The 15,317-nt window shown below is 46.3% G+C and overlaps 1 protein-coding gene across 1 annotated transcript in view; it reads left to right on the forward strand.

The window, feature by feature from the left end:
- The window catches only part of LOC112235488 (xylosyltransferase 1-like), a 141,722-nt gene that overhangs the window by 105,912 nt on the left and 20,493 nt on the right, over positions 1-15,317 (forward strand). The window contains exons 5-8 of the mRNA XM_042303931.1: positions 1,149-1,229; positions 7,214-7,430; positions 7,727-7,903; positions 11,209-11,474. Of these exons, the coding sequence (XP_042159865.1) occupies positions 1,149-1,229; positions 7,214-7,430; positions 7,727-7,903; positions 11,209-11,474 (741 nt within the window). The remainder of the gene's footprint in view (positions 1-1,148; positions 1,230-7,213; positions 7,431-7,726; positions 7,904-11,208; positions 11,475-15,317) is intronic.

Consider the following 15,317-nt stretch of genomic DNA (forward strand, 5'->3'; position numbering starts at 1 on the left):
TTTATGATGCTATTTTAAGGGTGACTGCAAGGCTGTGATATGGGCTTGGCTGGTAATTCTGTGGTACTGGCTATGGTCGCAGTGTGTGTGAATGCCATCCAGCCAGACATATAGTGACAGAGAGACAGTGACTGCACCCTGGGGGCAGACAGTCAGTCAGCAAACCAGCCAGACCCACTGGACAGACTGTGTGATCACTCAGGCACAATGACACAACTCTGGCAAATCTATGCTGTGACCTGGATTTCCCCCGCTGTGCTATGCTCTGTATGTGTTGTCTGTGTTTGTGTGCGTGCGTGTGTGTGTGTTCTGCTACACAACATCAGTGTGCGTGTGTGTGTGTTCCACTACATCTACTAAGTAAAGCCTTGGGGCTGTGAAATTGCTCCTTCATCAGTAAATGGCATTAATATGCATCTCTTCAGCCTGCGCTAGCCCAGCTTTGTTAGGAGAGTTTAGGCTCTTTTAGAAAGGAAAACTGAGCTGTCATCTAAAGGCCCAGACAGCCTCCCCCTGCCCTGCTTTACACTCTGCAGACATCTGTGTTGTTGAGAATACCTTTGACTGTGGCAATGATGGCTTGCACTGCAGAGGAGAAGCTTTTAGCCTGGCTGGGCTGCGTAGAATGGGTTAGACTCCACTGGACTGCTGTATTGTATAGTGCCTGTGGGGTTGGTTATTGAGCCAACTGTTAAATGGATGTTATGTTTACTGTCTTTGTACTTAGGGTTAGTCGTTTTCCTGACCAACTGTCCTGGAAAGCCCTGGGCCCTGATCATAGTGGATAGTTAAATAATACATGATCAAATGTTCTGTTAAAGCAATAGTTCACCCCAAAAACAAACTGAGCATAAAAGTGAGTGGCGGTTGTGTGAGTGAGAGTCCATGAAAATGGCTGGCATACTTAGGATTTTATAGAGAACTATCCCTTTAACAACTATCCCTTTGTATCCTTGACAACCCTTGAAAAGTGATGACAGGGAAAAGCTGTTGTATTGCCCTATTATATGGCATATGGTTTCTACCTCTCTCTCTTTGATTGGTTGGTAATTAATGGTAATTTATGGTAATTGGTCATTGATCTTCCTGGCTGTCGTTTCCACTGATTGGTTGGTTTCTAATAATCTCTTCCTGGTTGTCGTTAACAGAACCAACAGCCAGCTGGTGGCCTTCCTGTCCAAGTACAGAGACATGAACTTCATCAAGTCCCACGGCAGAGACAACGCCAGGTGAGATCTAACAAGCACACGCATTGATAAATACATACCCACATACAGGTGCACACACACACACACACACACACACTAGCATGATACAGACACATTAAAACATGTTCACTAATTCTTATTCTCATTCTCACACACCAGTGGTGGTCGGTGCCGTTTAAGATGAGGGAGAACAAACATTTTTATGAGCATGGCCTTATTTCTATTACAGCACATTGGATGACTGTCATTTATATTCCATTCACCCAGTTCAATTTAACAGGTTTATGTTACTAAAAGGTTACTATTTTTCTTTATTTTTACTATTTTCTATATTGTAGAATAATAGTGAAGACATCAAAACTATGAAATAACACATATGGAATCATGTAGTAACCAAAACAGTGTTAAACAAATCAAAATATATTTTATATTTGAGATTCTTCAAGTAGCCACCCTTTGATTTGAAGACAGCTTTGCACACTCTTGGAGAGTGAGGGACAGGTCGAGAGAGACATTTGAGTAATCAAGGCGACAGACAGTGACACATTCAATACCGTCTTGCACATTCTTGCCTGCATCTAGCTGATCTAGTGTGTAATCATTAGTCCAACGGTTGCAAACAAGATTTTCTATTGGAGAAATTCAGGGAACATTTTTCAACAGATCACTTCCTTCTCATATCTACATGCTCTCCTCCTCTCACTTGTTCCCTTCGCTTGTGGATTTCAGTGCAACACACATCAGCTGGTAGAGACCAGGCGGAAAAACCTTTCCAAGCCAAACCTTCATATCATAACCGTTACACACAGCCTACATCATTGTCACCATTTTAGCTAACGTCATAACGTAGTCAACATAGCTACTAGAACTAACGCGTTAGTAAACCCGCTACAATCATGCAATAAAGTATACAGTCAGCAAACAGTTTAGCAGTTACACCGGCAGCCCCGGTGGCAATAAATGAATCAAACCAAAACCTTACCTTGACTGTCAGAGTGTGCGCAACTGGTCGAAGGAAGTCAGGTGCAGGAGAGCAGAGATGAGTGAACAGGCACACTTTATTCAGGCAGAGGAAAACATCCCGACACAACTGCGTCACAACACTCCGGCCCAAGGGAAAAAAGCGAATGCGCACAAATTACACAAAATGGTACAAAATACAAAACCACGGGTTATACAACCATACCCGGCGCAAAACCAGCCTGAAGTGTCACACACGAAACGAAACAAACAATACCACACACAGACATGGGGGGAACAGAGGATAATATACACGTAGAGTAATGAGGGGATGTAAACCAGGTGTGCGGAAAAACAAGACAAAACAAATGGAAATTAAAGGTGGAGCGGCGATGGCTAGAAGACCGGTGACGTCGACCGTCGAACGCCGCCTGAACAAGGAGAGGGACCTACTTCGGCGGGAGTCGTGACATTGACTTTGAAAAGTTCCAGTGCTGGATAGCCATAGCCAGCTGGCTAACATGACATCCCTCTCTGTTTGAGCCAGGTGTTTGAGTAGGCTAAACTAGCTAGCTGCATTCGCTAGCTAAGTATGTGAAAGTGAAAGTGAAAAAATGAAATATAGCTAGCTCTCTCTCTTTTGCTTCTCCTTCATTTTTGAAGAAATCAATTTGTTCAAAACTGTTCAAATATTGTCTTTCTCTCTTTGACTCAACTACTCACCACATTTTATGCACTGCAGTGCTAGCTAGCTGTAGCCTATGCATTCAGTACTGGATTAATTATCTGATCCTTTAAATGAGTGGACAACATATCAGTTCATGCTGCAAGAGCTCTGATAAGTTGGAGGACATCCTCCGGAAGTTGTCATAAGTAATGTGTCTATGGAAGGGGGTGAGAACCATGAGCCTAGGTTTTGTATTGAAGTCAATGTACCAAGAGGAGGACGGAAGCCAGCTGTACTCCGGCTACACCATGGTGCTATCCTACAGAGTGCTGTTGAGGCTACTGTAAACCTTCATTGCAATACAGTGTGTTTTAATAAATTATTTGGTGACGTGAATATATTTAGTATAGTTTATCTTTAAAGGATCACTTTTAATATTTCACTATTTAAAAAAAAAATGAAATTCACTGAGGAGGATGTCCCCCCTTTCCTCCTCTGAGGAGCCTCCACCGTCATACACACACACACACACACCCTCCTTGCCCCAGCTCGGTGACTGAGTCATAATCCAATTAGGCTCCATCTGTAGCTTTATTAATTAACCTTCCCTTGTTGCCGTTGCGAGGTGCTGCCTGCCAGCCCTGCCCCTGCCCCGCTCCATGCCCTATCACGCTACTAAATTACATGCCAATCACTGGTACACACACACACACACACACACTGACACCAATCACAATCTGGCTGCCTGTAGTGCTCTGCCATGGTGTGTGTCTGTGTGTGTTCGTGTGTCTGTGTGTGTGTGTGTGTGTGTGTGCCAGGAGTTAGACAGGCTTGACTGAATAAAACCACTACTGGCATGAGATAGGATGGATAGTGGATTCATTAAGGTTGTTCCTATATACAGTGGCAAGAAAAAGTATGTGAACTCTTTATAATTATCTGGATTTCTGCATAAATTGGTCATAAAATGTGATCTGATCTTCATCTAGGTCACAACAATAGACAAACACAGTCTGCTTAAACTAATAACACACAAACAATTATATGTTTTCATGTCTTTATTGAACACACTGTGTAAACATTCACAGTCCAGGGTGGGAAAAGTATGTGAACCCTTGGATTTAGTAACTAGTTGACCTTCCTTTGGCAGCAATAATCTCAACCAAACTGCACAACGGTCAGGGGGAATTTTTGACCATTTCTCTTTGCACAACTGTTTCAGTTCAGCAATATTCTTGGGATGTCTGGTGTGAACTGCTCTCTTGAGGTCATGCCACAGCATCTCAATCGGGTTGAGGTCAGGACTCTGACTGGGCCACTCCAGAAGGCTTAGTATCTTCTGTTGAAACCCTTCTGTTGTTGATTTACTTCTGTGTTTTGATTCGTTGTCCTGTTTGTTGCATCACCCAACTTCTGTTGAGCTTCAATTGGCGGGCAGACAGCCTAACATTCTCCTGCAAAATGTCTTGATAAACTTGGGAATTCATTTTTCCGTCGATGATAGCAAGCTGTCCAGGCCCTGAGGCAGCAAAGCAGCCCCAAACCATGATGCTCCCTCCACTATACTTTACAGTTGGGATGAGGTTTTGATGTTGGTGTGCTGTGCATTTTTTCCTCCACACATAGTGTTGAGTGTTCCTTCCAAACAACTCAACTGTAGTTTCATCTGTCCACCGAATATTTAGCCTGTGGAACATCCAGGTGCACATTTGCAAGCTTCAGACGTGCAGCAGTGTTTTCTTTGGACAGCAGTGGCTTCTTCCCTGGTGTCCTCCCATGAACACCATTCTAGTTTAGTGTTTTATGTATCGTAGACTTGTCAACAGAGATGTTAGCATGTTCCAGAGATTTCTTTAAGTCTTTAGCTGACACTCTAGGATTCTTCTTAACCTCTTTGAGCATTCTGCTCTGTACTCTTGCAGTCATCTTTGCAGGATGGACACTCCTAGGGAGAGTAGCAACAGTGCAGAACTTTCTCCATTTATAGACAGTTTGTCTTACCGTGGACTGATGAACATCAAGGCTTTTAGAGATACTTTTGTAACCCTTTCCAGCTTTATGCAAGTCAACCATTCTTAATCATAGGTCTTCTGAGATCTCTTTAGTTCGAGGCATGGTTCACATCAGGCAATGCTTCTTGTGAATAGCAAACTCAAATTTTGTGAGTGTTTTTTATAGGGAAAGGCAGCTCTAACCAACATCTCTAATCTCGTCTCATTGATTGGACTCCAGGTTAGCTGACTCCTGACTCCAATTAGCTTTTGGAGAAGTCATTAGCCTAGGGGTTCACATACTGTTTCCCAACCTACACTGTGTATGTTTAAATTATGTATTCAATATAGACAAGAAAAATACAATAATTGGTGTGTTATTAGTTTAAGCACGCTATGTGTGTCTATTGTTGTGACTTAGATGAAGATCAGATCAAATTTGATGACCAATTTATACAGAAATCCAGATAATTCCATACGTTTTCTTCCCACACGTTTCCTTCCCACTGTAGCTGTTTCTATAGGAATCAGATGGTGGTGTATACAGGTTCTACAAGTGTGTTTCTGTGGTGGATAGCAGCTGGCTTTAAGACCTTCAAGGACTTAGGGAAACAGTCTGTTTTGACCTGAACTTGACACCTACTGCAACACTTGGTGCTTCACATGAGCCACACGTTGTTAGTGTGTGAGGGACACATGTATAGGATGTTATTCTCTCCCTATGCTCTCTCAAAGCTACTAGCAGGGTATACTGAGTGTATACCGTGAAGGGAAATTGGTGAACATCGAACATATAATAATTTTTTCCAAGCAGAACATAGAGTAACCACTAGGCTATATGGAACTTTGTTTGTAAATGTTGATAAACATGTCACCACAGAGATGTTTTGTTCAGTTTGTATGCATTTCTGTAAACAGCAGCAGTGAGAGATTCTAAAATAATTCCCAGTCTCTGGAAAAAGAGGTTCCTCAAGAGACCATCTGGTTAAATAAAGGACAAATTAAGCAAAAATAAGTGTATATAGTTGAGTGTAACATAAGTTTATATAAGTCAAATTAAGTTAGTGATTTTGTGTAAAAGAAACCAACTTAACCATGTTTGTGTGGTTGTGTGTTTGTGGTCGCTATAGGTTTAACCATGTTTGTGTGGTTGTGTGTTTGTGGTCGCTATAGGTTTAACCATGTTTGTGTGGTTGTGAGTTCGTGGTCGCTATAGGTTTAACCATGTTTGTGTGGTTGTGTGTTTGTGGTCGCTATAGGTTTTACCGTGTTTGTGGTCGCTATAGGTTTAACCATGTTTGTGTGGTTGTGTGTTTGTGGTCGCTATAGGTTTAACCATGTTTGTGTGTTTGTGGTCGCTATAGGTTTAACCATGTTTGTGTGGTTGTGTGTTTGTGGTTGCTATAGGTTTAACCATGTTTGTGTGGTTGTGTGTTTGTGGTCGCTATAGGTTTAACCATGTTTGTGTGGTTGTGTGTTTGTGGTCGCTATAGGTTTAACCATGTTTGTGTGGTTGTGTGTTTGTGGTCGCTATAGGTTTAACCATGTTTGTGTGGTTGTGTGTTTGTGGTCGCTATAGGTTTAACCATGTTTGTGTGGTTGTGTGTTTGTGGTCGCTATAGGTTTAACCATGTTTGTGTGGTTGTGTGTTTGCGGTCGCTATAGGTTTAACCATGTTTGTGTGGTTGTGTGTTTGTGGTTGCTATAGGTTTAACCATGTTTGTGTGGTTGTGTGTTTGCGGTCGCTATAGGTTTAACCATGTTTGTGTGGTTGTGTGTTTGTGGTCGCTATAGGTTTAACCATGTTTGTGTGGTTGTGTGTTTGTGGTCGCTATAGGTTTAACCATGTTTGTGTGGTTGTGTGTTTGCGGTCGCTATAGGTTTAACCATGTTTGTGTGGTTGTGTGTTTGTGGTCGCTATAGGTTTAACCATGTTTGTGTGGTTGTGAGTTCGTGGTCGCTATAGGTTTAACCATGTTTGTCTGGTTGTGTGTTTGTGGTCGCTATAGGTTTAACCATGTTTGTGTGGTTGTGTGTTTGTGGTCGCTATAGGTTTAACCATGTTTGTGTGGTTGTGTGTTTGCGGTCGCTATAGGTTTAACCATGTTTGTGTGCTTGTGTGTTTGTGGTCGCTATAGGTTTATCCATGTTTGTGTGGTTGTGAGTTCGTGGTCGCTATAGGTTTAACCATGTTTGTCTGGTTGTGTGTTTGTGGTCGCTATAGGTTTAACCATGTTTGTCTGGTTGTGTGTTTGTGGTCGCTATAGGTTTAACCATGTTTGTGTGGTTGTGTGTTTGTGGTCGCTATAGGTTTAACCATGTTTGTGTGGTTGTGTGTTTGTGGTCGCTATAGGTTTAAGCATGTTTGTGTGTTTTTGGTCAACCAGGTTTATCCGCAAACAAGGTCTGGACCGGCTTTTCTTTGAGTGCGACACCCACATGTGGCGACTTGGCGACCGCAAAATCCCAGAAGGCATTTCTGTGGACGGCGGTTCTGATTGGTTCCTGCTCAATCGTCCGTTCGTGGAGTACGTTATAAACTCCCAAGACGACCTGGTCACCAACATGAAGCGCTTCTATACCTACACACTGCTGCCCGCCGAGGTAAGAACACAGTATGCACACAAAAACACATACAACTATATACTTCTGCTTGCTGAGGTATACACACACACCTACACACACACCTAGACACAGCAGTCCTAAGGACACTCACTACGTAAGGGCTTGGAGCAGATGGTTTGAGGAACAGGAGATGTTTGTGGTTAAGTGTTCCAGGTGTCCACGTCATCCTTCATTCTCCTCTCCTCCGCCTACACTACACTTCACCTACTCTCTCTTTTCTTCTCTCTCTCTCTCTCTCTCTCTCTCTCTCTCTCTCTCTCTCTCTCTCTCCTCAGTCGTTCTTCCATACGGTGCTGGAGAACAGTGCTCACTGTGAGAGCATGGTGGACAACAACCTGCGCATCACGAACTGGAACAGGAAGCTGGGCTGTAAGTGTCAGTACAAACACATAGTGGACTGGTGCGGCTGCTCCCCCAACGACTTTAAACCTGCCGACTTTCACCGCTTCCAGGTGAGACATGGTATCACACACACACACAGACACACACACTTTTCTCTCTCTCTCTCAAACACACACACTTGAATACATCCAAAGTCATAGTGCTGACCGAACTAGTCTCTATGCCAGCTTGCTGCCCTCTGCCTAGTCTACTGTCTGGCCCTGTTGGCTGCCAACCCTAATGCCAACCCTGACTCTGGCTCTCTGGCTCTCCCTTGGAATTCTGGCAAGACTGGAGCACACTGACAGTATTATTACAGTATAAAATGCCTAGGAACAGTGTGTGTGTGTGTGTGTGTGTGTGTGTGTGTGTGTGTGTGTGTGTGTGTGTGTGTGTGTGTGTGTGTGTGTGTGTGTGTGTGTGTGATTCATTACAGAACACACTGGGCACAGTGCAGACCTCCTACCTTCTACCAGTCAGTCCACTGTATTAATAGGACTTAATTAATAACCCATCGAGTGTGGGTTTTCCACGCTCAGTAGGCTCTAGTATAGACTGACAGAGAGGCTATATTTAGGCTAGAAGCTGCTCATGATTCAGAATTTACTGAGGAGGACTGTGTAGTGTCTAGTACTGGACACGAATCTAGTTCTATCTGTGGTGTAGGAGTGGGTGTCTAGTGTCCCTACTAATGGTGATGTGTGGAGGAGTCCTCTTAATAAGTCTGTGGGGGTGTTGTGTTGCTTCGGTGGAGAAACGGACAGATCTGTGAGAAGGAGAAAGAAAAGAGGAGAGAAAGACAGGGCGGAGGAGATGAAGTGGAGAAGGTCTCCCGTGTTACAGACAACAGAGAGAACCTTTCATAATTAGACCCTGGACCTCGACCGACATCTTTCCACCCTCTGATTTCTCTCACCTGATGAACTGTACCTGTGAAAGTTGGGTTAATAAATCGTGTGAGGGGGCGTGAGAACCACCGCCAAGTTCCACAGTTGCTGCCCTGGTGTGAGAATGCCACCGGTTGCCAGATAAGCAACGGTTTGCCAGGTCTGGGCCCTATGGGCCGTCATTATCTCTCACACTAGGAATTTACAGCAAGGTGCGCAGTGCGGGAGGAGATGAGGGTAAATAGTTTCCCCTCCCTGTCTGAGGTGTATGGAACTGAAAGGACTGGCTGTGTGTCTGCCAAGCAGCGGAGGCTGCTGAGAGAGTTCTCATGAGCTACTGTGACCCACAGCAAGAAGCAAGGGATGGAAATATAGAGGAAGAGAGGAGAAGGAGGGAAAGAGGGAGATTGAGGGAGCAGGGCAACATGTTCATGAGCTACTGTCAACCATTGCCCACATCAGCATGAAGCAGGGGATGGGGAGAGAGGGATATAGATGAAGAGTGTGTGTGAGAGAGATGGAGAGAGAGAGAGATGAAGAGAGAGGGGTGGAGAGAGAGATAAAGAGAGAGGGGTGGGGAGAGAGAGATGAAGAGAGAGGGGTGGAGAGAGAGATGGAGAGAGGGGTGGAGAGAGATGAAGAGAGAGGGATGGAGAGAGGGGTGGAGAGAGATGAAGAGAGAGGGATGGAGAGAGAGATGGAGGGACTGAGAGAGGGACACGGAGGGGCAGAGAGGCAGACGTAGAGAGAGATAAAGGAAGACAGAGAGACAGAGACAAACGGAGAGAGAGAATACTATTAATCATATCCTCCACCCTTCATCCATCCACATCATCCTAACACCCCATTCACACCGTGTTTTCCACAAGCACATGGAGCTGCCAGCCAAATAGACAAAGTACCCAGACACGCTGGGGGATCCTGCAAGTCTGCTGACTTCCACAGGCTACCAGCTTTTAAAATGATTCAATCCGTTTTCTTTTATCATATTTTGGACCAGTGTGAGACTCTCTCTCTCTACTAACCTACCTATTGTTCCTGTACGTACCACGAGACCATTCTATCCAATTAAGGCGCCACCAACCTGTAGTGTAAAGACATTTGACTGCAACCACAGAACACACAACACACACTCAAGTACCCGAGAGGCGGGGCAGACAGCAGACTGTCAAACCAGCGGGGTTTCCCTGTCATCGCACACTCCGTGACTGACAGGCGCCTGTCCCATCAGTAGATGGCTAGAGGATGCATATCGTTCATTCTAGCGGGAGAGGGATCGGCAGACTTTTGTCTGAGTAGCGAATTGAAAAGTAATTTAAGTGGGAAAAGTACCTGGCTGAAAATGACTGTAATTGGCTGTATAGCCGACAGCCGGCGCTAGTGGAAAACACTGCACACACCATCTTCTAGAGAAAACTAATTTACATTTCAGTAAGTGCCTCCCACAGCCATTCAAAGCCATTTCAGTAAGTGCCTCCCACAGCCATTCAAAGCCATTTCAGTGGGCCATAAGCAAAGTAGCGAAATGCCTCTTAAAGTGTGGACGTGACACTCCTTGTTTTTCTAGCGAGAAAAGTGATGCATCCGATCACCCACACAAACTTACATGCACACTCACCCACATGCTCTGACACTCCCACACACACACTCTGACACTCCCACACACACATTCTCTCTCACAAACACACACACGCTTTCTCTAGTGAGGAACAACAATGTGATGCATCTAAAATGTTAATCCCAAAACCCTCCTTAACAACAAGGCCCTAGTAGCACAGATAGAGAGAGTTGTTTTGGAGAGAACTCAGACTGACTTCTGGGTGTTTTATGTCTGTTGTCATGGAGATCAGCAAGTGGCGGATAGAGAGAGAGAGACAGAGACAGGGATTGGAGAGAGAGAGAGAGATGGGGAGAGAGATAAAGGTAAGATTCCCTGGTGTTTCAGGAAGTACAAAGGAAACAGGAAGTCTTCTTCTGTGGTTTTGTCTTGTGTTTGAAAGAAGCAGCCAGCTCTGGTAGCTGACAGGGGGAAAGACGCAACCCTGAACTTAATAAATGTGCAGGCGAGAGAGAGAAAACGTGGGTACTGAGACAGTTTACCAGATGTGACGTGGCAGTGTATCTGCTCGTTGTCTTCTGTATGTGGGAGAGAATATTAAATGTACACACTATTTCTCTTTCTCTCTCATTCTCTCTCTCTCTCTCTCTCTCTCTCATTATCTTTCTCTCCTCTCTCTCTCTCATTCTCACTTTCTCTCCTCTCTCTCTCTCTCTCTCTCTCTCTTTCTCTCTCTCTCTCTCTCTCTCTCTCTCTCTTTCTCTCTCTCTCTCTCTCTCTCTCTCTCTCTCTCTCTCTCTCTCTCTCTCAACCTCCCACTCACTTCCACTCCATCTCCCATTCTGCAGTCGTTCCCAGCAAGCCACCATTTCTATAATCTTCTCTATGTTTTTCTCTCCCCTCCTCTCCTACTCCCTCCATTTCCTCACAGCAAACGTCCCGTCCTACGTTCTTCGCCAGGAAGTTTGAAGCCAGTGTTAACCAGGAGATAGTGAACCAACTAGATGGCTACCTGTTTGGACCCATGCCCCACGGGACCCCTGGCCTCCAGGCCTACTGGGAGAGTGCGTTTGACGAGGCGGATGGGGTCGCAACCCTGAGCGACACACAGCTCACACTCTACCATGCGTTTGCTCGTATGGGCCTGGCCAGGGCGGCAGCATCGCTGCAAGGAGATCCTAAGGATGACAGCTGCAGGTTAGTAAGCAGTCCAGGTCACACACTGAACACATATACACATAGTGGTGTAAAGTACTTAAGTAAAAATACTTAAGTAGTTCTTATGGGTATCTGAACTTTACTTTACTATTCATATTTTTGACTACTTTTACTTCCTGAAGAAAATGTTCTCTTGATAAGTGTGTGAATTAGACCATTTTCCTGTCTTGCTAAGCATCCATCATGTAACTTGTACTTTTGGGTGTCAGGGAAAATGTTTGGAGTAGAAAGTACATTATTTTGCGGTAAAAAGTAGAAAGAAAAAAAAAGTGACCAGCACCTCTGGTCACCCCTACTGCCTCTGATCTGGCGGACTCACTAAACACATGCTTCGTTTGTAGAAGCGTGCCCCTGGCTATCCGTAAATACATTTTAAAAAACTACAAAATGTGGCCAGCTGCTTTGCTTAGTATAAGGAATTTGAAATGATTTATACTTTTACTTTCGATACTTTTTAGCAATTCATTTACTTTTGATACTTAAGTATATTTAAAACCAAATACTTTTACACTTTTACTCAAGTAGTATTTTACTTTTAGTCTTTCACTTTTACTTGAGTCATTTTGTATTAAGGTATCTTTACTTCTCCTCAAGTATGACGATTGGGTACTTTTTCCACCACTGTGTACAGGCATATAACATGCTAACATGAACACGCACTGACACACACACACGTACACACAAATAGTAGTATACACGCACAGAAAATGCATGCACAGAACATGAATGCACACACACACACACACCGCAGCAGTCATTCACAGCATCGTGACAATGACACACCTCAATGTTTTGGGTGAAATTCAACCCTCCGTCAGAAACCTTTTTGTATCCTTCCTCATCCAATAATATACATATCTGGTGTCAGACGGCATCACCCGTCAACACTATCCGTACGGCATCACCCGTCAACACTATCCGTACGGCATCACGCGTCAACACTATCCGTACGGCATCACGCGTCAACACTATCCGTACGGCATCACGCGTCAACACTATCCGTAAGGCATCACGCGTCAACACTATCCGTAAGGCATCACGCGTCAACACTATCCGTACGGCATCACGCGTCAACACTATCCGTACGGCATCACGCGCAACACTATCCATACGGCATCACTAGCAACACTATCCGTACGGCATCACCGTCAACACTATCCGTACGGCATCACCCGTCAACACTATCCGTACGGCATCACCCGTCAACACTATCCGTACGGCATCACCCGTCAACACTATCCGTACGGCATCACCCGTCAACACTATCCGTACGGCATCACCCGTCAACACTATCCGTACGGCATCACCCGTCAACACTATCCGTACGGCATCACGCGTCAACACTATCCGTACGGCATCACGCGTCAACACTATCCGTACGGCATCACGCGTCAACACTATCCGTACGGCATCACGCGTCAACACTATCCGTACGGCATCACGCGTCAACACTATCCGTACGGCATCACGCGTCAACACTATCCGTACGGCATCACGCGTCAACACTATCCGTACGGCATCACGCGTCAACACTATCCGTACGGCATCACGCGTCAACACTATCCGTACGGCATCACGCGTCAACACTATCCGTACGGCATCACGCGTCAACACTATCCGTACGGCATCACGCGTCAACACTATCGCACGGCATCACCCGTCAACACTGTCCGTACGGCATCACCCGTCAACACTATCCGTACGGCATCACCCGTCAACACTATCCGTACGGCATCATCCGTCAACACTATCCGTAAGGCATCACGCGTCAACACTATCCGCACGGCATCACTAGCAACACTATCCGTACGGCATCACCCGTCAACACTATCCGTACGGCATCACCCGTCAACACTATCCGTACGGCATCACCCGTCAACACTATCCGTACGGCATCACCCGTCAACACTATCCGTACGGCATCACCCGTCAACACTATCCGTACGGCATCACCCGTCAACACTATCCGTACGGCATCACCCGTCAACACTATCCGTACGGCATCACCCGTCAACACTATCCGTACGGCATCACCCGTCAACACTATCCGTACGGCATCACCCGTCAACACTATCCGTACGGCATCACGCGTCAACACTATCCGTACGGCATCACGCGTCAACACTATCCGCACGGCATCACGCGTCAACACTATCCGTACGGCATCACGCGTCAACACTATCCGTACGGCATCACTAGCAACACTATCCGTACGGCATCATAGCAACACTATCCGTAAGTCATCATCCGTCAACACTATCCGTAAGTCATCATCCGTCAACACTATCCGTACGGCATCACCCGTCAACACTATCCGTACGGCATCACCGTCAACACTATCCGTACGGCATCACGCGTCAACACTATCCGCACGGCATCACGCGTCAACACTATCCGTACGGCATCACGCGTCAACACTATCCGTACGGCATCACCGCGTCAACACTATCCGTACGGCATCACCCGTCAACACTGTCCGTACGGCATCACCCGTCAACACTATCCGTACGGCATCACCCGTCAACACTGTCCGTACGGCATCACCCGTCAACACTGTCCGTACGGCATCACCCGTCAACACTATCCGTACGGCATCACCCGTCAACACTGTCCGTACGGCATCACCCGTCAACACTATCCGTACGGCATCACCCGTCAACACTATCCGTACGGCATCACCCGTCAACACTATCCGTACGGCATCACCCGTCAACACTATCCGTACGGCATCACCCGTCAACACTATCCGTACGGCATCACCCGTCAACACTATCCGTACGGCATCACCCGTCAACACTATCCGTACGGCATCACCCGTCAACACTATCCGTACGGCATCACCCGTCAACACTATCCGTACGGCATCACCCGTCAACACTATCCGTACGGCATCACCCGTCAACACTATCCGTACGGCATCACCCGTCAACACTATCCGTAGGCACGGCATCACCCGTCAACACTATCCGTAACGGCATCACCGTCAACACTATCCGTAAGGCATCACGCGTCAACACTATCCGTAAGGCATCACGCGTCAACGCTATCCGTAAGGCATCACGCGTCAACGCTATCCGTAAGGCATCACGCGTCAACGCTATCCGTAAGGCATCACGCGTCAACGCTATCCGTAAGGCATCACCCGTCAACGCTATCCGTACGGCATCACGCGTCAACGCTATCCGTACGGCATCACGCGTCAACGCTATCCGTACGGCATCACGCGTCAACGCTATCCGTACGGCATCACGCGTCAACGCTATCCGTGCGGCATCACGCGTCAACGCTATCCGTACGGCATCACGCGTCAACGCTATCCGTACGGCATCACGCGTCAACGCTATCCGTACGGCATCACGCGTCAACGCTATCCGTACGGCATCACGCGTCAACGCTATCCGTACGGCATCACGCGTCAACGCTATCCGTACGGCATCACGCGTCAACGCTATCCGTACGGCATCACGCGTCAACGCTATCCGTACGGCATCACGCGTCAACGCTATCCGTACGGCATCACGCGTCAACGCTATTCGTACGGCATCACGCGTCAACGCTATCCGTACGGCATCACTAGCAACAATACCCTGCTTCTAATGAGCCGATTGGAACCGGTACGGTTCACACTGTTCACTCAGTAAGACGATACGACAGATCATTTACACCATGTGAAGGTGTACTGTATATAGGTCATGGATGGTGCTGCTCCATGCAGAGAGCAGTATCATTTCTGTGTCCCTAGAATTACAATTGACGATACTGGTGTTATAAGATGTGGGATCCATAGCAGCTGTATATGCTGGGACTGTTAGTTCAGTAACG

Source organism: Oncorhynchus tshawytscha, linkage group LG02 (genome assembly GCF_018296145.1).
Source record: "Oncorhynchus tshawytscha isolate Ot180627B linkage group LG02, Otsh_v2.0, whole genome shotgun sequence".
Lineage (NCBI taxonomy): Eukaryota > Metazoa > Chordata > Actinopteri > Salmoniformes > Salmonidae > Oncorhynchus > Oncorhynchus tshawytscha.